Source organism: Scomber japonicus, chromosome 22 (genome assembly GCF_027409825.1).
Source record: "Scomber japonicus isolate fScoJap1 chromosome 22, fScoJap1.pri, whole genome shotgun sequence".
In the NCBI taxonomy this organism is placed as follows: Eukaryota; Metazoa; Chordata; class Actinopteri; order Scombriformes; family Scombridae; genus Scomber; species Scomber japonicus.
This window is the reverse complement of record NC_070599.1, coordinates 14,818,755-14,846,736: the sequence shown is the minus strand read 5'-3', so window position 1 is coordinate 14,846,736 and position 27,982 is coordinate 14,818,755. Positions and strand designations below refer to the sequence as shown.

The 27,982-nt window shown below is 41.2% G+C and overlaps 2 protein-coding genes across 3 annotated transcripts in view; one reads left to right on the top strand and one right to left on the bottom strand.

Moving 5' to 3' along the window:
• rell1 (RELT like 1) overlaps window positions 1–12,128 on the bottom strand; it is a 39,954-nt gene extending 27,826 nt beyond the window's left edge. Inside the window, exons 1-4 of the mRNA XM_053343095.1 lie at window positions 12,035–12,128; window positions 11,549–11,609; window positions 9,495–9,578; window positions 454–560 (exon numbers count right to left, since the gene is read on the bottom strand). Coding sequence (XP_053199070.1) covers window positions 454–560; window positions 9,495–9,578; window positions 11,549–11,609; window positions 12,035–12,128 — 346 coding nt within the window. The remainder of the gene's footprint in view (window positions 1–453; window positions 561–9,494; window positions 9,579–11,548; window positions 11,610–12,034) is intronic.
• On the top strand, window positions 4,911–26,090 carry per1b (period circadian clock 1b). 2 transcript variants are annotated; one of them, XM_053342902.1, is made up of 20 exons: window positions 4,911–5,072; window positions 13,265–14,165; window positions 14,492–14,745; window positions 14,907–15,028; window positions 15,362–15,563; window positions 15,713–15,907; window positions 16,253–16,331; window positions 16,580–16,686; window positions 16,842–16,995; window positions 17,142–17,412; window positions 17,683–17,791; window positions 17,916–18,078; window positions 18,174–18,292; window positions 19,076–19,222; window positions 20,088–20,438; window positions 21,086–21,858; window positions 23,032–23,224; window positions 23,522–23,735; window positions 24,166–24,316; window positions 24,417–26,090. In XM_053342902.1, the coding sequence occupies exons 2-20, from the start codon at window positions 13,744–13,746 to the stop codon at window positions 24,717–24,719; spliced, it is 4,329 nt and encodes a 1,442-aa protein (XP_053198877.1). In that variant the 5' UTR covers window positions 4,911–5,072; window positions 13,265–13,743; the 3' UTR covers window positions 24,720–26,090. The 2 variants fall into 2 exon arrangements, with proteins under 2 accessions (XP_053198877.1, XP_053198878.1); XM_053342903.1 differs by lacking the exon at window positions 4,911–5,072 and adding an exon at window positions 11,459–11,593.
• Window positions 26,091–27,982: the final 1,892 nt, after the last annotated feature.

Sequence of the window (27,982 nt, the reverse complement as noted above, 5' to 3'; positions counted from 1 at the left end):
CCATTGAGACAACAATTAATGTCGACTTTAAATGCACCATAATAAATTAACCAAGGTTGGCTGACGTCCCTTATTTCTACGGAAAGACACTAATGGAAAACATTTCTGTAACTGCTACACTCAGCTGGAGAGTGAGAGTGGTTAACGTAAAAGGTGAGGTATATTGTATTTGACAGTATTTCAAAGCAGACTGACAGTTGTATTCTATGTTTCAGCCTTTAAATAAATGCTAACTATCTTTTTTTTCTCCTTTATTTTTAAAAGCTACATGCTATCTTTGTCATACGTGGACAGTAGTATGTATCCCCACGGTTCACTCTCTAACTTAACCTAGACTCAAACTTCACATGGGCAGCACATCATTTCCTGATAAGGGTGAAGAGTACATGTGAAACTGTCAACCGCACTGACTTGTGCTGCACCTTTTTTCTTAATAGAAGCTCGGAAACTTACGGGTTACGATGGTTGAATTGGCCATTGGTGGGCAGGACAGCAGCGAGCCGGCGGGCTGGTAGAGGAGTAGTGACAGGCGACCGTTGGGCGCTGTGGTCGCTTGCCAGCTGTGGTCACGATAATAAGCAAAAGGAGGGACTTTTCATCGCAAACTTTAACGTTGTTTCCTGATTCCCAAACAGTGGATACGCCCTGTCATTAAAGGGGTACTCCCCTCCATCCAACCGAGAGCAGCGAGCTTTTTTTTCTTTTTTTTTTGTTACCCAGCCGTATTGTGCGAAGACCCGCCCCTACTCTGCCTCTGATTGGCTCTGATCCTGATATTCTTAACATGTGTATATATCTAACCAATCAGGTAAACGACGGCGACGAGGACTAGCCTATCAGAGGAAAAGGAGGGCGGGTTTTCAGGGAATGCGGGTGGGAAAAAAATATGTGGAGAATGACAAACCGTCGTTTGAGCAACAGTCCCGTAGTATACTTCCGTCTTCGTAAGCTGTTGTTTAAATAAAAGGCGGCTTTCAGTAGCTCAGGCTTATATGAAATTGCCGCAGGTTTTGCGTATTGATCATTTTTGTTGTGACTCTTGAGACTTCTGCATTGATTATTCAAAATAAAATCCACAGATGGACAATAAAGTACACGTTTAACCCGTTTCCTTCAATTAAACAAAGATGGCCACAGATTTTTTTTCAGTAAAATTGTGTTGAATAAACTGTACTTATGAAGAAAAAGTTTGTCATCAATTCAGTTAGAGAGTCTGTACTCTTGAGTGTTCTTGTTGCTCTTAAATAAACTGTTGCTTGGTGCAACTAAGAATATAGCGTATAGATTCCAGTCAAATAATGAATGCACTTTTTGTAAATTACACTGCATTGTACCACACAGATGTTACCTTTTTTCTTTTTTAAATATCCATCTTTCTTCTTCATATTTCTCTGTGTTTGTGCAGGGTGCCCACAAGTTCATCGGGTGTGTGCTCAACATGCTGAGGCCTTTGATCAGTAGGTTGATAAGGGCATCAGTTACACCTGCCCTCTCATTGCCTTTCAGTAGTTACAATGGGTACGAATACACAGCAAGTCACAGACAAAATGCTTTGAAGCTCTCTAGTTGTGGTATATCTTTTCATTAGGGTACACTGTCAGAAAATCTGTAGCTGTGTTTTCAGTCAAATTTTCCCTTTACTCTGCAGATGTTGTATGTAACGCATGACGGAGGAGGATTAGATCATCCTCTTGTTGTACCTGGTGCCAGAAGGCCGAAGTCTCTGCAGGAGTATCTGAAAGTAAGAGTCACATCTGGTTATTTACCCTGTAAAGTAAATACTAAACACTGTACAAACCAACAAAAATGGATGTGCTTGTGTGTTTTTTTTATTTCATCCATGAAATGATTTAAACTAAAACATGCCTCTCACATTTGTTCCCTGCTGTTGAAAAGCCAGTTGGAGTATTAGTGCGAGTGTGCTGCAGAGGAGTCATCACAGCGGTGGTCATTCTTGAGCCAAAGTGAGTAATATGTCAGGCTAATCGGTTTCTTCCACTCCATTTCCTGTCTGCTGTCTTCCTTGCCGTCTCTTCTTCCTCTATCTCTTTCCTGTCAATAGTGTGCTCCTCCAGCTGAACAGATTCAGATTCCCTTGCTCCTTCAACCTTGAGAAGCTGCACAGCCAAATCATTCTGTCAAGAGAGCTGGTGGTGGATCCAGGTGAAGAAGATTTTCAGTGAAGGAAATGCACACTTTTGTCTTTGCCTTACAACAAAAAAGGCATCTAGGCATACATACTTACCCACAGTAAGGTCGAGCACAGGCAGTAAGGTGAAACTCAAATAAAACTATAGCTACCAATTTAAAAAAAAAAAACTTGCATTACCTTGCTGGTTTTAGCTTTCAATTAACAGATCAACTGTAAACCTGATTAAAAGTATCAATATAAGTACCAAATACATTATTATACAACCCTGCTATCTTGGTGTGAAATATCCTCCATACAGTATCTATTTAAATATTATAGCTAATAAAACGTGGGAAAAGCACAAGTGCAATAAATGACACTAACATCAGCAATATTAACATGTGCCACTGTCTTACTGTTAAAGAACAAACTTATCATTAATGTTATTAGTTACACCTCTGATTTACCTATTAAGTCATAATGTCAGCAATGGTTCTTTTTCCCATTGCACAAAAAGCAGCAAAATAGAGATTAAAAAAATACTTGAATAAGCAATTTACATACTGCCCAGTATGTAAGTTGTAACTGCATGCTGAACTAGCTCAGTAAGAGCTAGTTCAGCATGTTGTTGTCGGTCTAATAGATGCTTCAGTTGTGATTACACACACTTATTTTACTCCAGTTCTGCATGTCAGTGTTTCCCCTCCTGGGAACCCCATTTTATGCAATGCTGCCCTCTGCTGGACACATTCATGTAGCTTCAGTTTGAATATCCCATTCTTCTAGTGGCTGTGGCTGATTCACAGTACACTGTTTGTAGTGTGCACAAATGCATGAGCATAGCATGACATGTATGCATCCTACATAACTTAATTGTCACTAAAATTGGATGAGGAATGTGATTCTACATTTTATAGGTAACTTGTTTGTACGTAGCATATCACTGGTGCAATTGTCAATGCAGGATTTTTGAATAAGCTTTAGTTTTTCACGTGTCATCCTCTGTTCAAACTATTTGGATGCACAAATAAATATGCACAACAATTTTGCCTGATATCATATGCCAGTATCATTGAAGGGTTTAAAATATCACCTACTCCAAAAATGGTGCATAAACTGAAAGGTAAACATGACAGCACATAAACTGTTCTGAATGTCTGCACCAGTGGACAAGTACCTGTTAGTAGCTGCAGCCAATCACATGGACCAGAGTTTTGGCCAGATGGCTGCTCAACCAATACAATGCTGCATATGAACATTTCCCAACATACATAAACACCTCTAATGTAGATTTTTAATGATATTTAATGTGCATTATGCATTAATATATACACTCATGATAAACACTAAAGTCCAGTATTATAGTAATGGTTAAGCGCGCACTGGCATGTGCCTCTGCCTTGCCCTAGATCTGCTGTGTTTACAGCCACTCACCAACCACCCCGTCTGCCACGTGCCTTTGAGGGCAAGGAGAACAAATGACGTCACCGCTTTGAGAGCACGTTGAAATGTGCATGCCTAGATCTTGCTGTTACCATAAATTTGAAGCAAACGCGCAGCAGGAACAGCCCTGTGTTACTTTGTGCACCACTCATCATTTTTTACAACTTGAAATTGCAAGCACAGACTAAATTCATAAATAATTTCTCAAAAAATGTTGTTTGTGCACAATGACCTCACCATATCATTTTGCAAGGTAAGTGTTCCATATAGAAATGTTTGAAGAACATCATACCTAAATGCTACCTGTCAAATCTGTAACATTGCCAAAGTCAGAACATTTTTTCATTCATTGATGCTCAAACTTTTATTCATTCTTTTGTCTCCAGCCATCTAGATAACTGCAACTCATTGTTTGCCAGACTGCCGCAGAAATCGATCAACCGTCTCCAACTTGTACAAAAGAACCCGTAAAAATGACCACATCATCCCCTGTACTTGCATCATTGCAATTGTTATCTGTGGTGTTCTTATTGATCTTAAAATTGTACTGCTTGTTTTTTAAATCACTGAATGGTCTTGCCCCATCCTATAGGCCTATTACTGACCTTCTCACCTCTTACACTCTTCCAGATCTGCTGAACTGCTGTTGCTTTCGGTCCCCAGAACAATGCTTGAGACAGAGAGGGTGGTATGGCATTTGCTTTGTTGGAATGTTGTTCTTTCCAACTATGCTTTTATTATTGTTCTTTTATTACATTAATGTATTCATTGTCTTTTATTTTTGTTTGTTTAAAACCTACATAATAAATTGAGGATAAAAACAATCAATAAAAGCAATGCAGAGAAAAAGAAACAAAATATAAAAACATCCAACATTAAAAGTTGATTGAAAAGGTGAGGAGAGATTTGAGATTTGGGAGTGAGATTGTAGTGAAATTATATACAAATAAAGCTTATTAGTATCATTATTATGATTATAACAGTCTATATTTGGATGGTAGAATTTGGCCTCTTAGTAAATAGAAGTGTATTACTCCACAACACAAACAACAGAGATCATTGCGATGCTATTACGGGTATTATGGTCAAGCCAAGCAGGGTACATGGAGTGTGCGCGCCGTCAACGCCCTCTCATGTTCCTCTGTGTTTCGGACTGAGCTCAAGACCAGACACTCAACAACGTGACTGTTCAGAACCCGTGTAGCTCGCCCCGCCCATCTCAGCCAATCAGAATCGTTCGGGGCGGAGCAGGGGCGTGATCATTGTCTACCGCTGTCCAATCAGAGCCGTGTATTCAATATTACTTGCCAGTCCATGCACATGCACGTGTGTCCCTGCGTGTAAACTACTGTTGGGGGCGAGCAAATATGTCTGGAGAGAATAGACTGCTCAGGATCTTCACTCAGAAGTACCAGGGTTTATACTAGTCAGCACACTTCTCAGTGCCTCGTTGTGGAATATCAAAACTACTGATACCCATCTTTAAAGCTCATCTAAGGTAAGTTGTCGGGGTTTATGTTGAATAGTTAGTCGTGCTTTTGACCGTTACCGTGTAGCTAGCATGTTAGCATGGCGTGTCAGTACACCGGTGTACAAAACATAAAACAGATATCCTTTGATGTAACTACCGTGTATTGCAGCCAAAATGTATACTTAAATGTCAACTTTACGAATTTCGAAGTGCTAACAGTTTACAGGTAAAACATTGAGCTAATCTAATTTAACCTTCTACGAGTAAAAAGAAGACCACGGGCACGCTAAACGATAGAGAGAGATCCAAGATCCCTGAAACACCTTATTGGCATCCATCCAAATTTCAAGACTTATTTTTCGCATATTTAGTGATCCTGTCAATTGTGTATGTGTGTGTGTGAGCGTGTGCGCGCGCGTGTGTGTGTATGGGGTCGTGGACATTGCACAATGAGGTATCGGGGCTGCAAAATGCCCCACTGTGATAGGTTTGTACTGTACAGTATTTGCTTGCCAACGTTGTGACGTTAGCCATAGTCGATTTCTACAAATTGCAATGATCCGTTGCTGTTGTCAGATGTGAAACCGTCATCTTGAGTCATTTGGGGTTTTTTTATGTTGGTATGACATGTATTGACTGGCTCCTCACAGAGAGGAAAAATCTATGACTGCATGGGCTAATAAAGGGTTAAAATAATATCAGTAGAAGTCGTGCAAAATCTGACCAGTCTTCCCTTCACTGCTGATGTTTTGCACTAATTCGACTTTAATTCTAGTTAATTTGCTTTTACACCAGTGTAAATTGTACATCTGAGTGAAAAGAACTTCCAATTTTCAGGTCTAATATGCAAATATTGTACTTGTTGAACGCAGGTTTTTCTAAGTAGAGGAACAGCATCATTAAAGCATTGTTTTCATTTTGTGGAAGGACTTTGATATTTAGTATTTCCCTGTGAGTCCTTGTGGATAAGGCACAGGTGTGGTGTGTTTATGCTTCTATCCAATCAAATGATGTCCTGTGATTGATAGTAGTTGTTGCAAACCTCTCATGCTTATGGATTGTGCTGCTGCATATTCTGCAATACATGCACATCACCTACACAGGCTGCACTCAGATATTACACTTTAAAAAAAAAACCTCATTACTGATATATAGCAAGACCTGCATAGAAAATCTAATAATTGTGTGTGTGTGTGTGCATATTCAGCTTATGAACACATCCAGTCCTATGGAGTGGCAACTGAACATTTACTCATCTACCCCGTCGTCCACTGTGATAAATAACATGTAGATCAATTTATGAGGATGTACATCTTATCGGACGTAATGCTTTACTATAGATGTCCCACAATTGGTTTTGTTTATCAGGCCATTGATAATAAGCTGTAGATGCTGATGCAGGAGCTTATTTTTGTGGAGCTCATCCCCTAGTGCGTACCTGCGTGAGCAGCTTAGCGGCTCATAAACGTCCAAAAATGTTAATAGGCATGTACCAAGTTGCAAATAGAAGATTAAAAAGAGGACGTGTAAAGGAACCTTCCCGCAACTAATGTGGGACCTGTTAATAAGTCCCAGAAATAACTGAGTGGGCACTATAAAGTGAACAGATCAGCTGCCGAGATTACAAGAAAACAGCAGAGAAGAGTTTGATACTTTTGAAAGTCAGAGTCAGTGACTCACCAGCAGTACCAAATCTGGACACTGATGCTGAACAGCAGTAACACAGTGTTCTTATAGCTTTGGCTATAAGAGTCTTGTTTGTGTGTCTACTGGCCACTAGTGCTGAAACAAACAATTACTGTCATTATAGATTCATCTGTCAATAATTTCCCCGATTTATCAAGAAATCGTTGGGGCCCTTTGCCTGTTTAGAAAATAATATTAAAGAAGTTTAATTTTAAAGAACATAATTTCTATAATGGAAAAAGAAAATGTTAGTATTGCTACAAAAGAGAAACTGGAAATGAAGCCACTGGAACTTGTAACTGCTTATTTCATAGTTAAGTAATACAACATGTTTTAACAGGTTGAGATTTTGATGGTTTACACAAAGAGCATTAGAGTGAACATCATGACTTGTTCTGTTCGTGTATGAATGTGTATTGAAGTCTTGTTTAGAACAGGGAGATTGGCTGATGTTACATTACAGTGGCTGATAAAAGTGTCATAGAAGACTAAAGAAACCAAAAAAGTCAACAATACTATTATATTTTTTGCTTTTAAAAAATGATTCATATTATTAAAATAGTTGGCAGCTAATCGATTATTGACTTATCAGTTAAGCTCTACTGGCAGCTTCATGTCATACAAGTATTTCCTGCTGAGTGTGTTCCACTTGAAACGAGTCCCTTAGAATAAATTGCCTAAACATGGTATTAAAAAGAGCTGAAGGCAGAAGGACAGAGAGAGTAGATAGATAGTCAAGAGTATTGTGTATATATATATGTGTGTCCTCCATGTTCTCTGGCAACAATAAAACAATCAAGGCCACCTCACTTAACACAGGCTGCCAGAAAATAGCTCAGCGGTGGCTTTTCAAACTGCCCGAGGTGGTACTTGTTCCTATTAATGAAGGTTGTCTTGCAGTTTAAAATGAGTAATGGCAGATGTGTAAAGTGTTTGTGTTTTCCTTCTCACTGGTTACAACTGGTTTAACTGTGTTTTATAGTTTCTACAGTCACTAAATGAGCCCAACTTCAAGTCTAAATCTTCTCTTATTACTGTGATTTAATGCAATAATGAGCTATTTCAAAGCGTCGGTGCACTGTTACACTTGGGTATGAGTTGCTGGGAGGCGTCCCCCCCCCCCCCGACCGCATTCATTATTAAAACTGTGACTGTGTTAAGTCGATGTTATTGAACGCGTTTCACAATTCTCCCGCTAAGAGTAGGAAAGTTCCTCTGAAATACTGGATCATGTTTTTTTTCACATGTGAACCTTGATAGCAAATGTTGAGTTAATATTAATTAATTGAGGCTGATTTTATTACCTTTTTTATATTAGTAAGCCTTTAAGCTTGGCTACTGGTAACTTAATATGTTTACTATTGAAAGAGAGACAGGACACATGCAGGAGGATAAGGCAACATCATAAACAAATATTTATGGGAAGGTGTTTCTCTTCCTCCACATGCTGCCAGCACAACACAGTATTATGTCAGCAAATGTGCACGTAGTGGGCGGCGATGGAGAAAGCTGTGATTTGTTGATAGAGACAGACAAAAAAAATGGGCGTGGGATATTTCCTCCATCATATTTTGATAGAGCGTCGATGCAGTCCGTGCTGCTGGTCTACGTAGTTCATTAACAGTAAAAAAAAACAAAAAACCTTTACCTCCATTCATAAGAAGTCTGTGTTCCGGATAGAGTTTTGGCTCATGCAAGGTTCTTTTGTTTGGGCTTCCTTTAAAACATACAAACACAAGAGGCGATACAACGTGTCATTATAACACACAACAAGTGATTAACGTCTATTTTTTGCATAGTGTGGTTGCATCAGGCAAAACAGCGTGCATCAATTAATGAGTCTTGTACCTCCAAATGGGTGACAGCTAAATTAGGCACACAAGGGAAGTTGGCAAATATGTGTATTATGGGCGTTATGTCATGTTGTGTGGAAATAAGGTCAAAAATCATTAAACTGTTCCCAGAAAATGACAAAAAAATTGGATAAAAAGTAATATTGCTTCACAGTCACACTTTATAATGCATTCATAATGATCCAACTGGGTTATTTTAATACACTTCTCAACAACTTGGATTGTTATTAAAAGTTCTGCAACTGCTCTCTCTATTTTTTTTAAAATTTATTTTTAATTCAAAGTGAGTCAAAGTGTAAGAAGTCAGAGAGGGAAAATGTTTCATCCATTTAGCTGCTCACGCTTCTTGTCATGAAGTGGACGCTGCTGTATTTTAAGAGTCCACAAGCCAAAAAAGGTTAGGAAGCAGTGGTCTAGATGTGAAGCCAGTGGGAACTGAACCTCTCTCTGCTTCAGTGGTAGTTTGTGCCATAGTGTGATCAGGGTTTTTTTTTTTTTTTTTTTTTTTTGGTCCTCTACTTTAACCTTATAAACTTATAAACTAAAACGTTTAGAGTAATTGTAAATGATAATATTATAGTGGGACTAAATTATATTACTTATTTTTTAAATGTAATTAAACGGTGCTATACTGCCTTAATATTTTACCTAAAAAAAAAAAGCAATAAAAGTTGATTTTTGATTATAATAACTTAATATTTACCATGCTGAAAACTCATGAGGCCATTGTGTCCTTTTTTTTTTTTCTTCTCATGCAACTCATGTAAAGCGCGTGTCTCAGTGTACATTATGTGCTGCTTGCTCTCCGTCGCAAAAAAAAAGACACTGCTCCTGAATCAGTAGGCGCATCTGTCCGTGACTACGCTCATTCCTAATGACGAGCACCGAGGCTGATCTGAGAGCAGTTCACCGGGCTCCCCCACTCAGCGTCAGCCTCTGCAGGGCGTGCGCTCTGATTGGCCCAGAGAGCCGGCCAATCAGGAGCCGCCGAAGCCTGCGGAAAACACAGCCATGTACACGTGCCTGTTTGTACACAGGAAAGCAGAGCGGGGCAGTGCCAGTAATACACCACGCAATGACATGTCGAGAAGTGTTCACACTACGGCTGCTTCACACCGACGAAGGAGTTACACTATACTCCTTTTTAAAAAATATATATATACTTTTAATGATAATTGAGAGCTCGCAGCGTCGTGTCACGGCGGAGCGGTACCGACACCGACGGTTTGTGTGAGCCGGAGCCGGAGAGAAGTAGACACATGTTCACTACATACGACCGTCCGCCCATCGGTTAGCCTCCAACACTGCAGCAGGGAAGTAGTTACCAGTTGGTTTCGGTGACTGTCATTCTGTGTAAGCGGCATCTTTCTTGTGTCATAGTTAAAATATGTGTTTGTGTTTTGTGTTGAAAGCTGTATACCTGTTATTGATCTCATGCATTAGATGTCTATGATAGCTTATTGTTTAATTGTTTGGGGTTTTTTTTTGTTTTTTTTACTTTTCTTATCATCTTAACAATGATAAGAAAAGTAAGAAATCCCCTTTTTTTATAGCCAGTTTTCTGTTTGCTCTTTTTTTTTACACAGAGAGGAAAAAACGTTTACAATATACATAAAGTCTGTCACGTTCACTTACACTGACTGCAACCATGAGGTTCAGTCTGTGCATGGCATCAACCAGATGTCCTTGTTTTTCTTTTGTCTCATGCTGATAAGTCTTCAACCAGAATGGACAGGGTGTTTTTTTGGTTTCTGGTTATTTTAAGAACAGTGTGGCTGAATTGGTATAACCCTGTTCTCTCCACAGGTGTACAGTGGGACTAAAGTTATATTGTCAAACATTTGAGTAGTCACTTTTTATATCATGAATAATTAAAGCTATCTGAAAGGTTTGCTCAGCTTGTGCACTGTAATGATTTGCAATGAGTTATTCATTGGTAGACCAACTTTATTGGCTAGTTGATGCTAGTGAGTATGACATAATACTAACTTGCATACACGGGAGACAAAATTGTTGCAGGAAGAAGGTTGACTCTCAGGTGGATCATTGTTCTCATGCTCTGAGTTGAACTGTGGCTCTGGTGGCTCAAACATGCATTGCTGTACAAGTCCAATAAAGACATAGCATCCATTTTTCAGGCCACAGTGGCATTTGACACTTAAGCACTATGGGATGTGGTTTCAGCTCCTGAAGTGGGTACGCCCCCCAACGTCTTAGAAAAGAAAATACTACTTTTTTCATGATTTTTAAGCTTAATTTTATACACTTGACTTTTTTTGTTATCATTCAAATTTGATTGGGTGGTAAATTGCACATTTATTATTGCTTTACATGGACTTTGACTAACACTCATGTGAGGCACTTTTAGTTACCATTACATAATGATGTAATTACAGTGTATCCTGCACTTTATTAGATCATAACATACCATGCACGTACTGTGATCAGGTTCATTTATATTGATTAGTACACTGTAATTATAGTTTTTTCCTTCTTTGTTTGGAATAGTTTGAAGCTTCATAGAGGCAGTGTTTATATCAGACAGCTTGTTCATTGTTGCCGTGACAGTGAGCAGATCTGCGACCGGTTGCTGGAGCAGAGTCAAGTGGTAAAGTGGTGTTTCACTAGCTATAATGCCGTATGACTTCGCTAAATTCAGTGATGCATCTATTGATAGTTTTGGTGCTTAAGCTTAAGTGAGCGGGTGATTTATCTAGTGTTTGTTTTTTTACTCTTGTGAAGTGGAATGGGATTTTGATAGCAGACATAAATTCTGTTTTTTTTATATTTTATTTTCTAATTTATTCATTGCTATTTGTCTCACTTTCTTTGTTGCGTGCCTCTTCCAGGAGTTTCCAGCCACCTTAATTCACCTGCCAGGAAGCTGTTTCACCAGGAAACCATCCTCACCAGTTCATACCAGCACGCTCTTAACATGCTTCACCAAAATATACATTGAGGCACCTGAGATCAGACCAGTCCGCTACAGAAGTATAGGGTCGCTTCTTGGTGAGACACAAATGTACTGAAGTGAAGGGAAGAATAAAAGGTTATGTATCATCTAATAGTCAGAAAGTCATTTTTACATGTTCTTTTCCACTCTTAAGGCAGACACAATCTAGCATAATCAGAGATTGGTCTTGCTGAGTGCATTTCCTGTGAATAAATTGAGAGGGTGGGTGGCAAAGTGGCAGCATAATCTTTAGTTCAAAGTCGACCCGGCTGAATCAGGCCTGTCTACGTGGAGTTTGCATCGTTCCCCTGTGTCTGTGTTGGTTTCATTCAGGTGTTCTGCTTTCTATCTACAGTCCCTAGACATGCATGTGAGGTAAAAACACTAATAAGCCCAAAAGGACGCTGAATAGAAGCAGCACAGAAAATTGATTGAATAGCAAAGAAAAAGGCTGAGCATGGACAGTAAGGTATTCTAGTAGCCTGGGCACAGCTTACCTCCACCCACCCGCCTTGTGTCTTTGCCATCAAACCCGTGGAAGTATGCATGGATGCCAGCCTGCCTCGACACCCACTCACGCCCTGCTTGCATATTTCCCAGATCATAATAGTTTTCATTCCCTCTACACCCAGTTCAGCCGTAGCGGCACACGGTTCGTCATGTGCAAGTGTGCATCATCCATCTGACCACACATAATGCCAATTAGCATTTCACGGTTTTGCAGAGAAGCGCTGCTTTAGTTGCTCAGAGGACAGCATCGCATAAAATACCCGCAATTGTTTGTGCAAAATGTTTTAAAGTTTTGTTCATGAGTTACATTTTCCCATCAGCTGTCCACTCTTATTATCCAGCTCCAAAGCTGCCCAGTCAGCCGTTTTGGGATGTTGCGTCAAGACGAGGAGCTTATGTATTTTTGAGCTGTCAATGCCATAGCTCAAGCTGTCCTGACCAAATTCTGCAACGAAAAGCATCACTGCACACCTGAGGGAGGGTTGTTGTTGTCATCCAAGTGTATAAAATTAAAAGGATTGAAGACTGAGGACTAGCCTGTGCCATCTTCTGGTTGCGTCGGTAGGGTTTAAAGGATTATGGGGCGTCTCCCTTTCCCGAGGTATAAATACCACTAGACTTTTACTTGCGTAGGTGGTGGCCAGATATATACTTTACGATTCTATCCAGAAGCAAAGCCCAGTTTGCGACAGCTCTCGGGACATGCCCCATCCACCTGGTGTACTGTTTGTTTTGAATGGCCTCTGCGTAAAATGGGGCTAAGCCATGACGACTAAATGTCCTATTTAATTCAGGCATTAGCAAATGTTCACCTGTTCTATATTGAGATGCATGCATACGCATTTGCTGCATACAAATAGGCACAAGAGATTATTGTCATTCAGTTATCAAGATGAGGTGACTTTCTTTGCAGATAATCTGAGTAAAAGCCTTTATAGCTTCTTGCATACTGGCAAACATGCCTCCTTCACCAAGAGGCAGTGAAAGCATTTCACAGCCGTATTTGAATTTTGCTTGGAGGCCAATACGATAAACAGATGATAAGCGCTTATTTTCTTGAGTGACTTTTTTTTTTTTTCTTTCTATCTATTCATGGCCGTCGCCCTTGGGAGATACGGGCTAGACCATGCCAAGCATTTTGTAGTCCTCCAGTCAATATTAATGCTTCTCTTTCTCTCTCTCTCCCCCTTTCTCTCTGTCCATCTCTCTCATCTTAGGTGGCCTTAGCACCTAGAGCAGCACATCGCAGAAGAGGCAAGAAGGCCAGAAACAGTGATTCGCTCACACCAGATCGGTTTTTGTCACTCTCTCTCACGATCTCTCATCCCATCTGTTGGAGTCCTCATGCCAAGGCTGTTTCATAAGCAGAGATTCATCTCTTGTCTGCAGTGTTTTGAGTGACACTTTCTCTCAAGCTTACTTTCTTTTAGAAAGGCAGACTTTGCAAGATTTTTTAAAGTCATTTAAAAATCTGCACTTCAAAAAACCTCAAAGGGGGGGGTTAAAACCTCCTATTATTTTTGATTAAACAGCTTCAGAGGTTGTAATGGATTTCTCTCCTTAGTTCTTTCAACTAACAGCAAGCAACCATGATTCATCGCTACGTACATAGTAGTCCCACTTAGATTAAAGTTGTTCCTTTTTTTTCGGCTTGGCCAACACCTTAATCCAGCTGCCAGCCTCATCCTACTCTAGTATGAGTTATGACAGCTCTAACTCAGTGGCCAGCAGCAACGCTCGGGGGCGAGTGGCAAGGGCCGGCGAGAAAGACAATGACCAGGAAGCTCAGTTTGAAGGGTTAAACTCGCCAAAAAGCAGCAGCAGCGGCAGTCAGCCCGGTGCCAATGTCAGCACCCAGGAGCAAGGAAGCAGAGCCGATGGAGGCTCTTCTCCCAGCGGAGGGTCAGGATCTGGAGGGATGTCCAGCGACCAGAGGGGCCCCAATTCCGACGACATGGACGGCCTCTCCAGTGGGAACGACTCCGGGGAGAGGGAAAGCGAGGGCGGCATGGAAAGGGGGGGCAGCTCACACGGGCGTCAGTCCATACGCAGCTCCCACAGTTCGTCCAATGGCAAAGACTCTGGCATGATGCTGGAAACCACAGAGAGCAACAAGAGGTACGACGACAAGTTACTCTTCTACTTTGATTGGATTTACACAGATGTTCAGTTCTTGCCTGCACCAATCCACCAGATGTTGTATTGTAAAGTCTTTCTCAAGGTTATATTACAATCCTACATAATAGACATGTTCACATAGTAAAATTGAATTCAGCTGTGTTGAATTCCTCTGACATAATAAAAATGGTAGGCACACACACATGCAGAAAATGACATTATATCTTGTCCTGGTCATGCACATGCTCACACACGTCAGTGCACAGAAGCATGGACAGCAGTGTATTTGTAAATAATTGCTCATTCTCTCGTTTCTCCTTGCCCAGCTCCAACTCCCAGAGTCTCTCACCACCCAGCGGCTCCTTGGCCTACAGCTTGCTCATGACCAGCTCAGAGCACGACCCTCCCTCCACCTCTGGCTGCAGCAGCGACCAGTCGGCAAGGGTCCAGACCCAGAAAGAGCTGATGAAGGCCATCAAGGAGCTGAAGCTCCGCCTGCCATCTGAGCGCAAATCCAAGGGTCACTCCAGCACTCTAAATGCACTTAAATATGCCCTCCAGTGTGTCAGACAAGTCCGAGGTGAGGGGGTGTTCTCTTTAATTTTATAATAATAATAATTAATAATAATAATAATGGAGACCTGCCTGAGAAAGTGGCAGTGCACATGTACCAGATCTATGTTTGTTCATGTGTTCTGTAATTTCCTCTCTTCCCATATCTACATCCTGACCCTGTTCCAGCCAACAAGGAGTACTATCATCAGTGGAGTGTGGAGGAGTGTCATGGCTGCAGTCTGGACTTGTCTGCCTTCACAATTGAGGAGCTTGACAACATCACCTCAGAATACACCCTCAAAAACACTGTAAGTTCACTATAAATCACTGCATGGACTCAACTTGGCTTAAGTCTCATCAAACCTTTGTTTTTTTTTCTTTTTAGTATCTGAAAGTTTTTATGCAATCTTATTGCAGCCATGGATGTTATTATTTTATATCTTTATTTTTACACCATGTATATGAAATAAAATTGAAAGGAACTTCACACTTCTTCAATTCAATGACAAGAGTTGATAACACTGAGCTGCAAAATACAACAGCGCCCAAAGAAAAGATCTGATTGACAAGTTTTGGATAAGTGGAAGCACTACATTCCTCTAACCTGACCTTGTCTTCTTCTTTTGTTTTGTTTTTTCCAGGACACATTCTCGATGGCTGTGTCTTTCTTGTCAGGGAAAGTTGTGTACGTATCACCCCAGGGCTCGTCCGTGCTGCGCTGTAAGCCCGAGTGTCTCCAGGGGACCATGTTTTCAGAGCTTTTGGCGCCTCAGGATGTCAGCACTTTCTACAGCGGCACAGCACCTTGCCGCCTCCCACTCTGGGCGTCGTGCATCGGGTCTGGTGAGCCGAGACAGATCATTATTATTTCTAACACAAAATATTGATTGTTTTTTTTTTGTGGGATCATGCTTCGGTAATCCAATCAGGAAAAATGTGCAGCCTTTGTCGAACGTCCTTTTAAACTATTTGCTGACCTTTTTCCTCCACAGCTTCTCCTCCAGTTGACTGCACTCAGGAGAAGTCCATGTTCTGTCGAATCAGCGCCAACCGGATGCAGGGCAGCGAGATGCGCTACAACCCCTTTCGCCTCACACCCTACCAGCTCACCATCAGAGATTCAGACACCTCTGAGCCACAGCCTTGCTGTCTGCTCATTGCTGAGAAAGTCCACTCTGGATACGAGGGTATGTAAATCATCTTATCAGCTTTAAAAATGACACATGCAATATCTTTTTTTTTTTAACAATAGAAATGATTGAGTAGTGCTGCTTTCAGTGTTTTTATTATGGCTGTGAACCAATGATAGTTTTATGTCAGACTAACTCAGGCATTACATCTACAGAGGCTGTCTGATAATTTAAGTATCATACTGCACACTTAAAACTCTCACTTATAACTGAACACACATTTCCCCGTTGCAAATTAACCTTTAGCATATATACACAACGGCTTCTTATCTTGATTTTGCTACTCAGCTTGTGCCCAAAACATGCTTTTAATCTGTCGTATCTGTGCCCTCTGTCCAACAGCTCCTCGGATTCCTCCAGACAAGAGGATTTTCACCACCAGTCACACTCCCAGCTGCCTTTTTCAGGAAGTTGACGAGAGGTCAGTTCACCACCTGCGTTGCCTGCTGGCCACAGTTGGAACAATTGCAGCCTCAATTTGTTTTCATTTTCAAACATACTATAGAATGAATTAAGGGTTTTGTTTTTTTTGTTTTGTTTACATCAACATTTTTGTTACAGTTGAGTACAAGCCAAGAGTGTTAATAGTAGCCCTAATATTAGCTCAACTTGTTCATTAAACCCACTGTTGTTGTTTTAACAGTGTGTTAATATGATGTGTGTGTACAGGGCTGTGCCGTTGTTGGGCTACCTGCCTCAGGACTTGGTGGGAACCCCCACTCTGCTCTACATCCACCCTGAGGACAGACCCATCATGGTGGCTATACACGAGAAGAGTAAGTCTATTTACCATTTGATCACTGTCTGCACATAATTAATAATCACATGGGTCATTTACCTATCAATTTTTTATATTTTTCCTTATGTGCTTCAATTTGTTATACTTTTTTTGGATTCATTTATAATGTCTGTTGTTGTCGTCTCTCTGCAGTCTTTCAGTTTGCAGGGCAGCCGTTTGAGTACGCGCCGCTAAGGATGTGCGCCCGCAATGGTGAATACCTGACCATCGACACCAGCTGGTCTTCCTTCGTCAACCCCTGGAGCCGGAAGGTGGCATTTATTGTTGGGCGCCACAAAGTCAGAACGTAAGCTTATTCATGAGTAAAAAAACATAACGCAACGTTACCAGAACACACATTCAGTAATATTTTAAAAAAGGCATTCACACGTACAAATATATATCTAAAAATTACTACAACTCGCCGCCCTCTGCCATTCTCTCTGTCTCCAGGAGCCCACTGAACGAGGACGTTTTCACGATACCGCATGGCTGCGAGGGTCGCACCACAACTCCAGATGTCGTGCAGCTGAGTGAGAAGATCCACCGGCTCCTGGTGCAGCCCGTGCACAGCGGCAGCTCTCAGGGCTACAGCTCACTTGGGTCCAGCGGCTCCCGAGGCTCTCGCCGCTCACACCAGCAGCACCTCAGTGCCGCCTCCTCCAGCGACAGCAACGGCCCCGTCATGGACGAGGCTGCCGTCGCCATCGCTTTGCACAAGCCTGTGAGTCCCAGCGACTAGTAGTTTGATATATTAGTTTTTCAACTTTTGAGAGGCAAACACCAACATAAGAAATGTACTTTTTCCACAAGACAACATAATTGATTATTTTCTAATGGTTACAACAAGCCATGTTCCCTGTCGTCATGTTACGTCATACTGATTGTATCTTGCACATCACATAAACAGTTAATTTGGCATGAAGATAATGGCCGATTAAAGTCAGTCATGCCGTGCTTTAGTTAACCAAGCGTGATTCTGTGTCTCTTCCAGATGACGTTCCAGCAGATCTGCAAAGATGTTCACACGGTCAAGACTAACGGACAGCAAGTTTTCATCGAGTCCCGTAACCGGCCACTGCCCAGAAAAAACACTAACACAGGTGAGGATAAGAGAGATGAAAGGTTTTTAAAAAAATCTCCAGGAAGAGTAAGTAAAGTAAGTTTACGTCATGTGTTATTAATGTCTTCTTTTCTGCTCCTGTGTCTCTTTTATTCATCGTTCAGGCACAGCAGCCAGCCTCAGAGCTATCAATAGCGACCCAATCAAAGGTCTGGTAGCTGATATGACCAAGCCCCCTGCAGCCCTGGTCCCCGGCCCGCTTGTACAGAAGGAGCACCCTACTGGCTACTCCTACCAGCAGATCAACTGTCTGGACAGCATCATAAGGTACATTTACTATTCAAGCATTGTTTAAATACAAGTAGCCAAAATCAAAATCCATACCATTTTTAATTCATTCTGCTCATTCTTGCCCCACCCAGGTACTTGGAGAGCTGTAACATTCCTAACACAGTTAAAAGGAAATGTGGCTCGTCCTCCTACACCACTTCCTCCACGTCTGATGATGACAAACAGCAGGAAGCCAGCGGAAACACCAAAGGTACTTTTTAAATTACGTCTTGGAACCAGTTGTTATGTAACTGTTGATATAAGCACAGTTGTATATAAATCACACAATTTACGTCTTTAAAACCTCTTTCACACATAATTACTGTTAAATTACTGGGTTAACCTTTCAGGCACTGTTAGTGATTTTCACTGTTCACACATGCAGCTACATTCAGTAACATTTCCATCATGCACCTTTTCATACATGACATGGCAATGCTGGAATAATGGGCCTAAAAGACAGTCTGGCCAATGGCAGTAATGTAATGCTTATGGATGCCACCCACCATAAAATGCAATACAAGAAGAAGAAGAGGGGACAAGGCCAGATGTACATCTCTTATAATGTTCAGGAACATAACAGCTGCTGTTTTCTTGAAAAGAAAAGGAGCTTGTTTGCAAAGTAAAACATTGGCAAAGCAACCGTTAACAAGACACCCATTTAAATGCATTATCAGCGGAGTCTTGTGATTGGCTTACTTGCTGCACATGAAATTATCTCATCAAATGGATGTAACATTTTATATGCTTGTTCCTGCTGTATTACTGCTTTCATTCACAACACAATTGTTTTTCTGTATGCACTTGCTCACAAAAGAATATTTTTTTTAAAAAAATGAATGTTTTGTTGTTTGGATTGGATTTCACTGTGTTGTTTGTGCAGCATTCATTATGTTTTTTCACAGGAGCTTCATTTTTTTTAACAAGCAGACTTCATCTTGTGTCTGGACAGTTCACGCTCATTTAATTATCGCTGGGTTTCTTGCTTCTGCAGGCGGTTCAGTTAGCCTGGTAGGGGAGCCTGCCCCTCTGCCACCACTGACCATGGCCACCAAGGCAGAGAGTGTAGCCTCAGTCACTTCCCAGTGTAGCTTCAGCAGCACCATTGTGCATGTGGGAGACAAGAAACCTCCTGAGTCAGGTGGGAATCATCAACACAGACACCGCTCCAATGGCGGAAAGTAAACATGCACATTTACTCAAGTACTGTAGTAAAGTACGATTTTTGAGGTGCTTGTACCGTACTTGAGTATTTCAATTTCATGCTGATATTTATTTTTTTCTGCTCTATAACATCACAGAGGGAAATATTGTACAACAAAGTATGATCAGCTCACAAAATGTTATGACCCAATAGTATACAAAGTAGCGGTACCTTGACCAACTACAACATTGAAGTACCACTTACATTTTCATTCATCGATGAGAGCCCATCAATAACAATGATATGATAATGTTAGAATATAACTGGATAATGTCTAATAATAATGACTTCTTTTACCTTTTTAAAGTCTTAAGTACATTTTATTGCAATACTCTGTACTTTTATAGTTATGAATATATGATTTACTTATAATGAATTGATTTTATCTGAATACTTTTACTGCACCATCATAAGGTGAATCTAATGACTTTTAATATGGTTAAATTGGCTAAAGTTTTAAATATTTCTTTGTGTAATGGCAAAGAAAATGATGGGTAAACTTTATCTACTGTTTACTGATTTTACCTCTTCTGGCTTGTTTTTATTAAAACTGCCTAAAAGAGGATTTATTTCTTAAAAAATTTTGAAAAGTTAACTTGTAGTAACGTGTAGGCCCATGATAACACAGCAGATTGCACATAATCTGATTTCTGCCCTTGTTTTTCTCCAGGAATGTTTTGGCTGTCATCTCTTTTGCAGTTGTGCCTTAACATGTTTTTCTACACTTAATGTTTTTTCCTGTACTGCTCTATTGCAACATATATTCTCTCTAACACCCCAACATGCCTTTCCTCTATCACAGACATCATCATGGAGGAAGTTCCCATCACTCCCACGCCTGCTCCTCCTTTCACTGCTACTCCTGCCGCTAGAGGCCTGACGCCTCCTGCTAACACAGCCATCGCCCCTCCTCTTCCTCCTCCTCCTCCCCCGCCCCCAGTGAGGGACACCTGGAGAAGTGGAAGTGGAGGAGGTGGTGGAGGAAGCGGAGGCCGACGGGGACTTACAAAGGAGGTACTCTCCGCCCACACCCAGCAGGAGGAGCAGGCGTTCCTCCACCGCTTTAAGGACCTCAGCAAGCTGCGCGTGTTCGATCAGACGGCGTCTTCGACCGTGCGCTGCCACACACAGGCTGCCAACCCTCTCTCACGAGGTATGGGTACACTGCTCCCACCAATCAAAACACACACAGACTAGTACACACCATACACGTGTGAAAACAGGGATCTAGTCTATAAATCTACTATAAAAAGAAGTTTGGCTTTCATAGTGTGGTTGATCATTAGCCCAGTACAACAGAATTAGTAATCATAACAACTTTAATGACAAGTCAGTCTGCTTAGTACATGGTGTTCAGTTACATAATCATGATTATCTTTACTACTGTGATACTTGATTTAAGGAGTAGTCGATAGATATCAAATTAATCAACAGCAGTTCTGATAGTTGATTAATCATTTGCAGCATCCGGCAGCTCTCTAATGCAACAGTTTTCTGTATTTCTCTGCTTGACATCCTTGTAAATTTAATATATTTGGGTTTTGGACTGTTGGTTGAACAAAACACTCAATTTCAAGACGTCACTTTGGGCTCTCAGAATTTAATTTTCTAGGTTAAAATGATAAAGCGATTACTGCATTACTACATTTTTTCGCAGTTCACTATAAATGACCTCAGTGGAGCCTTCACTCATCTAGTTTTTATACATTTCATGAAACTATGGATGTGACCAGTTTAACTTAAGCTAAACAAAAAAGATTTAAAGTTAACTTAGCTTCATTGTCTCCGTATGTTTCTCAGGAGTGCGCTGTTCTCGCGACTACCCAGCCGCAGGAGGCAGCACCGGCAGACGTGGCCGTGGGGGTAAAAGGCTCAGGCACCAGGAGTCATCTGACCAACACAGCTCCATGGGCCTGAATGGGAACCACAGAGACCTCAGGACCGCCACAGTTCCCGGGCCCCTCAACATGACTCTCGGACCCCAGACAAGCTCCTCCTCCTGGCCATCTGTGTGCTCCCAAGCCAGCATTCCCGCAGCCCCTTTCGCCCCCGGTATGCTTCCAATCTACCCCGTCTACCCACCGCTCGCACAGCCATTACCAGTCCCCGATCCATTGCGTTTCCCGGCTACCCAGATGGTGCCTCCCATGATGGCCCTCGTTCTGCCCAACTACATGTTCCCCCAGATGGGAGCGCCCATTTCTCAGCCGGCCGCCAACCCCGGACACTTCTACAATCCTAACTTTACTTACCCTGGCACCACCCCAGCTGCTGTTTCCAACCCAATGCCCATTCCACCAGTAACAGTTGCCCCGTCTCGTAGCAGCACCCCCCAGTCATACAATCAGACACCTGCTGACCGCGAGGGGGCAGAGTCCCCCCTCTTCCAGTCCCGATGCTCTTCCCCTCTCAACTTGTTGCAGCTTGAGGAGTCTCCTAGCAACCGGTTGGAGGTCGCCACGGCCCTGGCTGCTTCACAGCAAGCTACACCTTCTGTGCAGGGAGGTGCAGCCCCCGGCTCACCTAACCAGAGGAGCTCCGATGACACCTCCAAGGAGAACGAGAATGAGAATGTAAGTTCACAGATGTTCAGGATAGGATGTAATGTTTTCAGATCCACGATACATAATTAAAAATGCTGAAGGAAGAAATTGAATTTTAAACCAGATGGCCTGCTTCCTTCCCAGGAAGGTTCACGCCTTTTATCAACATACACTGAACTGAACTTGCACTCGTATAAGGCTTCTTACCCCGCTGACTATCAGGGAACACTCTAACAACTCAATACATGCAGTGACATTACATCTAGTTCTCAGTCTAATTTATCCCTAATAGTTTATCACCACTTGTTTTATGACCAAGTGAGCTCGAGAAATTATGCTACTAACCACATTTTAGTTGATACACCTTGGATTAATCCACATGAATATTACAAGCTCGGGACCAAAACTGGACTCTGTTACAATCTGGTTCCAACAAATCATTCCAGATGTATGGAAACCTGAGTGTGTGATTAAAATTAAGGATGATGTCATTAGACTTGATGGTTACAACACACATAGGGTGGACTGAACCACAAGAGGGGGATGGGTTGTAATTTTTGTGAGGAACTCTTTTGCTGTTGCTATGTTATGCTCTGTATCCCTGCCAAAAGAATTTGCATTACAGTGCTACTAAGTCCTAATATTAATAACAACAACATAGTGGTAGTCCCATAGTGTTGCCCCCCAATCTGCTCATCAAGGTGCCTTAAATAAACTAGTAAATCTTAAATCTGACCATGAGGTTTTATGTAGTTCTGCTCATAGGTGACCTGAACCTTGATTGGTTATCTTCTATCTCTGAGGGCCTAAAAAAAGACAACAACATTGCATTGAATTAAATGTAACTCAGACCATTTTGTCACCCACTCAGTCAAACGTCAGTCCAATTCTCTACACATTGAAAAGGCAGATAAAATAGATTCCACCCCAAATTATGGAAAAGAGACTTTAAATATTTTGCTCTTCTTTGTGATTTATGTATCAGTGATATCACAAGGTCATATACTATTCCTGACCCTGAATTATTCCTGAGTCATTTCACAGATGTTTTTAAGTTCTTCACAAATAGGTATGTTCCCTTTTTAAGAAACACAGGGTAAAAAAACAAAACTTACTACACTTACTATACTGTTTGTTATAAAATAATCCAAATTCTACAGCCTTTAACATTTTTTTGCATTCTGTATCTCTTTTCTCTATTAGGGTGAAACTAATGAGTCCAACCAGGATGCCATGTCCACATCCAGTGACTTGCTGGATTTGTTACTACAGGAAGACTCCCGCTCAGGCACTGGCTCCGCTGCTTCTGGATCAGGATCCTCAGGCACGAGGTCCTCGGGTTCCGGCTCCGGCTCCGGCTCCAACGGCTGCAGCTCCTCTGGCACCAGCGGCACCAGTCAGTACACTAACAACTTTCAGTGTATCCCCAATGGGACTTTGCTCTTTCAAGTAGTGAAATTAAATGTACTTTGGGTCATCTAAAGTCAGGCTAATAAAGTGTCAAAATACAAATTTACCAGAAAAAAAACAGGTTCTGTTTCTTTGTTATCAGACAAATCAGACCTTAATTTCCTTCACTTTAAGCATTGCATTAAATACATAAAATCTAAGTTAATGTGAGACATTTTGGCACATACATTACCCAGCAAAACATTTACTTAAAAGTCGCCTTTCACTTTTTTTGTCCACTCAGGCAGCAGCCAGGGCAGCCACACCAGCAAATACTTTGGTAGTATCGACTCCTTGGAGAACGACCACACCCGCAAACAGCCAACAGGGGGCAGCAGTAGCACCGGTGGAGACGGAGGCGAGGAGCAGTTTATCAAGTGCGTCCTGCAGGATCCCATCTGGCTGCTGATGGCCAACACTGACGACAAGGTCATGATGACATATCAGCTGCCTGTCAGGTAAGACACTGGGCAAAATGTGACCACACAACACAGGAGCAGACTTAATGTTAATAAACAGTCACAATAAATCTTACTAGACAGAGATGTTTTTTTTTTCATTTGGTTTTTGTTGTTAAGAGGTAAAGTTTAATTTTTAACCCATTGAATTATTCTCTTAATATATTGTGCTAGTTTTGCAGCCATCTTTTAATTGTAGATTCTCAATATCAAACAGAAGTTGGCCGTCAAAAAGCTTCAGTTTAAAAAATGAATTTATACAAAAGGGAAAAAATAGACCTAAATAAAGAACCTTGAACCAGTCCCACCATGTTCATACCTGCCATCCAGCAGACACCAGCTGCCACTCAGGCATATTCTGACAAAATTAGCTGACTGTCAAAAAAGAACAGCAGGTTTATAATAAACCTTCCCTGTGCTTGTCTAACAGGGACTTGGATACGGTACTGCGTGAGGATCGTGAGGCCCTCAGGAATATGCAGAAACAGCAGCCACGTTTCACAGAGGACCAGAAGAGAGAGCTCAGCCAAGTGCACCCCTGGATCCGCACAGGACGTTTACCAAGAGCCGTCAATATCTCTGTGAGTACACCGCATCCATCCTCTGAAATTCTGTTGATGAATAAATACACCCACCTCATAGAAACAACAGGAGATCATTTGTTCCTTTTATGGTTTTCAGGGATGTACAGGCTGCAAGTCTCCCTCCTCTGCACTTCCCGCCACCCCATTTGACGTGGAGATCCACGAGATGGAGCTGTGCAGTGTTCTCAAGTCTCAGGAAGAGGATGCGGATAAGGCCAAGAAAAAACAGTCTGAGACAGCCATGGACGAAACCCAGCCCGAGGACGAAGACGAGGAAGAAGAGGTCGAAGAGAAAGGAACCAAAACACAAGACAGCAACCAAGACATGACGACAGAGGAGCAAAGAGAGACCTCGGAGTCTGTCGCAGTAAAGTCTAACGAGTCTGACATGACTCACTGAGCAGGTAGCCAAAGATAAAGAAGAATGGTGTTTATCGGGACCTTTCTACATTTGGGACCTTTTTACATTGATATGCAGGAAATGTGCACCTTCCAGGACTTTATGTGCTTGTAACATCAATACACTAGATGTAAGGTGTTAAAATGGCCTGTTCTGAGACTTTTAAGGTGCATATTGATCCAGACAACTGCCATTTACTGTTTGAATAAATCAGAGTCCTACTTTGATGACAACAAACTAGGCATGTTGTACAACTGCATATTAGATGCCTTGGAAAACGCAGGATGTGCACACTCAGTCTTAGAGTGTGAGATAGTATTTTTTTTTTCTTCTTCTTGGCATATTTATTTAAAAGTTGTAAATAATCCGAGAGGACGAAGGTGAATGTGTACTAAAAAGGCGCCTTTACATAAAGATGGATGTGCTTCACCACAGTGTCCTCCTTTTCATGTCATGTTCAGGGTTCAGCTAACGAGGAAAGAAGGGAGCTTATCTGCTCAACTCTGACTTTTCTTCTCTTGTTGAATGTTTTAAAAAGGTTGTGGGATCCTGCATCCACCTAGGTCCCCGTTTTCTCTCAAAGACTAAATTGTAGTTTTTGTTATGTAAACCTTGCTCCTACTATAGAAAAAGCATCACTCACCCAACAGACAAAATGTACAGTTGACTTTATTTTGTAAACATTGTGTATATTTTTATATTTTCATCACCTTGCAAATAGAGAGGATAAATGCCCAAAAGATTTTCTGTACTATTTAAAAACAAAAACAAAAAAAGATATATGTAAAAATCAAACATTTAAAATCTTGTTTTACATTTCCAGCAGAAATAACAATCAGATCACAGCCTTTTAAGCTGTGTGACACTGGAGTCTAGTTTCTTCACATGAGCGATGTACAGTTTGAAATCGTGGGGCAACGTGGCAATCGCCAAGAGATTGACCTGGACTTTAAGGTCTCTCTTTGGTGGCCGGGCATTAGTTTGTGCATTCATGTGGTCACCCCACATTGAGAAATGAACAATGCGTCTTTTGAGAAGTGATTCTCTCACAAAAACATCACAAGGCAGTATTTCCCAAACCGCCAGCACCCTGAAGAGCTGTGAAGCCCTTCAGCAGAGGGAGAGTCTTTGTGTTGCCAGTGCTTTCTCATAGTGGTAAATTAGATTTTTAAAAAAGAGGTGGACATAGCTCTCTAAAAACGTCTTGAGAGTTCGGAGAGCGTCTTCTCTTTTTCCTCTCTGTCCCTTTCTCTTCCTCTCTGTGGCACTGTTCTGGTCATGTGATATCCTATGCTTTATGGCGTCAGTGGTGTCTGCGACAGTTTCTTAATATTTTTGTGAAATTCTTTGTACAAGACAATAAAATGACTTAAAAATGTCCTTTTTAAATGTGTCTGTTTGTCCTCTTTCAGCTGCACAGTTAGTTTTATGATTATATCTCTTTGCAGTCTATTTTTGTCAACGGGTGTTTTTGCAACTGTTGGCCTGGATACACAGGACTGTCCAGAATGAACTGGAAGCACAGAGCAGATCAGGGCAGTTGAACCGCAGTCTCCTTCCATTCAAGTGTGGTTTCTACCCAAAGTGGTCACCGCAGCTTAAAAAAGACAAAGGCATGCCCTAGTTTAGACACATTTTAACACTAAGTTAAAAAACAGTTGACTTCATTACACATAATTATAACAATGATGGAAACTGTAATATACTGTATGTTTGTCATTTTGTTCCAGATAGCTGATGTTAATAGACTTGATTGGAATCTCATTTGAAAAGTTTAAAATTAGGTGGATTGAAACCAACTTTTTACAATAATGATGGGCCTTTCTGTGCCAAAACAACATATATTTTGCTGTAGAATCCAACATGTTTCAAGTCATCCATATTTACATTTTAAAGCCCTGTGCTTCTATTTTGAATCTTCTACATTTTTCATTCTTTCCTGCATTTAAAGTGAACCAACTAGTTAATTTCCACACTTGGGAATTCTGTGGAAAGGAATTTAATCTTCATAATAACTTTCATTTGCTGTAGCAAGTACCTGCAAGATAGGAGTCTACATTTAACAGCTTGGTGAAATTGTATTTATAAAAGCTAACCTTTTAGCTTTTATGCTAACATGCACAATGGCAATGCTAACATGCCGAAGTTTAGCAGTTAAGGGTAACTCTTTGGTTTATGACTTAATACCTGCAAAACTTTTTAACTTTTTAAAATGAATCACAGCTCTAGATGTACACAAAGTTGGGGACAAGACAGCTCATAACACCAGTGTGTGAGAACAAGCAACAACACATAGCATCTCTTATTTAAGTTAATAATTATACATAATGTAACAAGTCACTAACTCATAATGTTATCTAGAGCAGCCATTTCTTGATATTTGTTTTTGCTGACATTTTGGTTCTTACGCATTTTAGGGAACTTTAGTAATTCACAAACCGCACTAGAGCCTTTCCACCATTTAAAAAATGCTCACCTGACAATTGCTCAATAGAGAAAGCCAGGAGATCACCAGGGTGATTAAAATGTATCCTGAGGAGTATAAAACAGTCTGAAGCAAATTTATAAAACAGTCTGAAGCAAATTTCCCTGTAGTCCAGTCAATAGTTGTTAGAGATTGGAGCTGGCAGTATGCTTTTTCAGAACACCTTTGCAGATGGTTGAATAGCTTTGGAAGTCCTCTTTTTGATATAACCTTATGGGGGTTGCACTGCCAATGGCGAGTATTGGTGTTCAGGAGATACCTATAACTGGCTTTGATTCTTGGGTGCCATACAAGATAAGGCTTATCCCACATCCCACTCTTTGCCCAGATCTACTTCCAGCCCGAGACCTTCATCATGACACCTTGAACCATCTGCCAGAAGATAGCGACATGGCTGTCTGGAAGAGGAAGAGACTGACACCATGTATCTGGCATATGACCCATTATCATTTATATTTCTGTTGCCTCCCAGAAAGCGCCAAATGACAGTGCATCAACAATGTGAAAGGTGAAAGACCTTAGGATTCATCCTCTGGGGGGCTTTAATGTCTGCATTATGTGCTAATCCATCTAGATGTTGAGACCTGCTGGTTGTGCAAGAGGAAAAGTCAGAGGATCCCCAAAAGTCACCATGCATATCTACTAACGGTCATGTCATGTTCATGTCTGTCCTTGTGTTGAGACATTTTAACAAAAAACAAAAACATCGACCTGTTTGTGTCCTTGGGGGACCATAAATGTCTGTGCAACATTTTACGACAAACAATCAAATACTTTA

What these genes read in the sequence shown, in the direction of transcription:
- per1b (XM_053342902.1), top strand. Translation starts at nt 13,744, where the DNA reads ATGAGTTATGACAGCTCTAACTCAGTGGCCAGCAGCAACGCTCGGGGG. An exon ending in AATACACCCTCAAAAACACT is followed by an intron (nt 15,029 to 15,361) that starts GTAAGTTCACTA and finishes TGTTTTTTCCAG; the next exon opens with GACACATTCTCGATGGCTGT. An exon ending in TGTCTGGACAGCATCATAAG is followed by an intron (nt 18,079 to 18,173) that starts GTACATTTACTA and finishes TGCCCCACCCAG; the next exon opens with GTACTTGGAGAGCTGTAACA.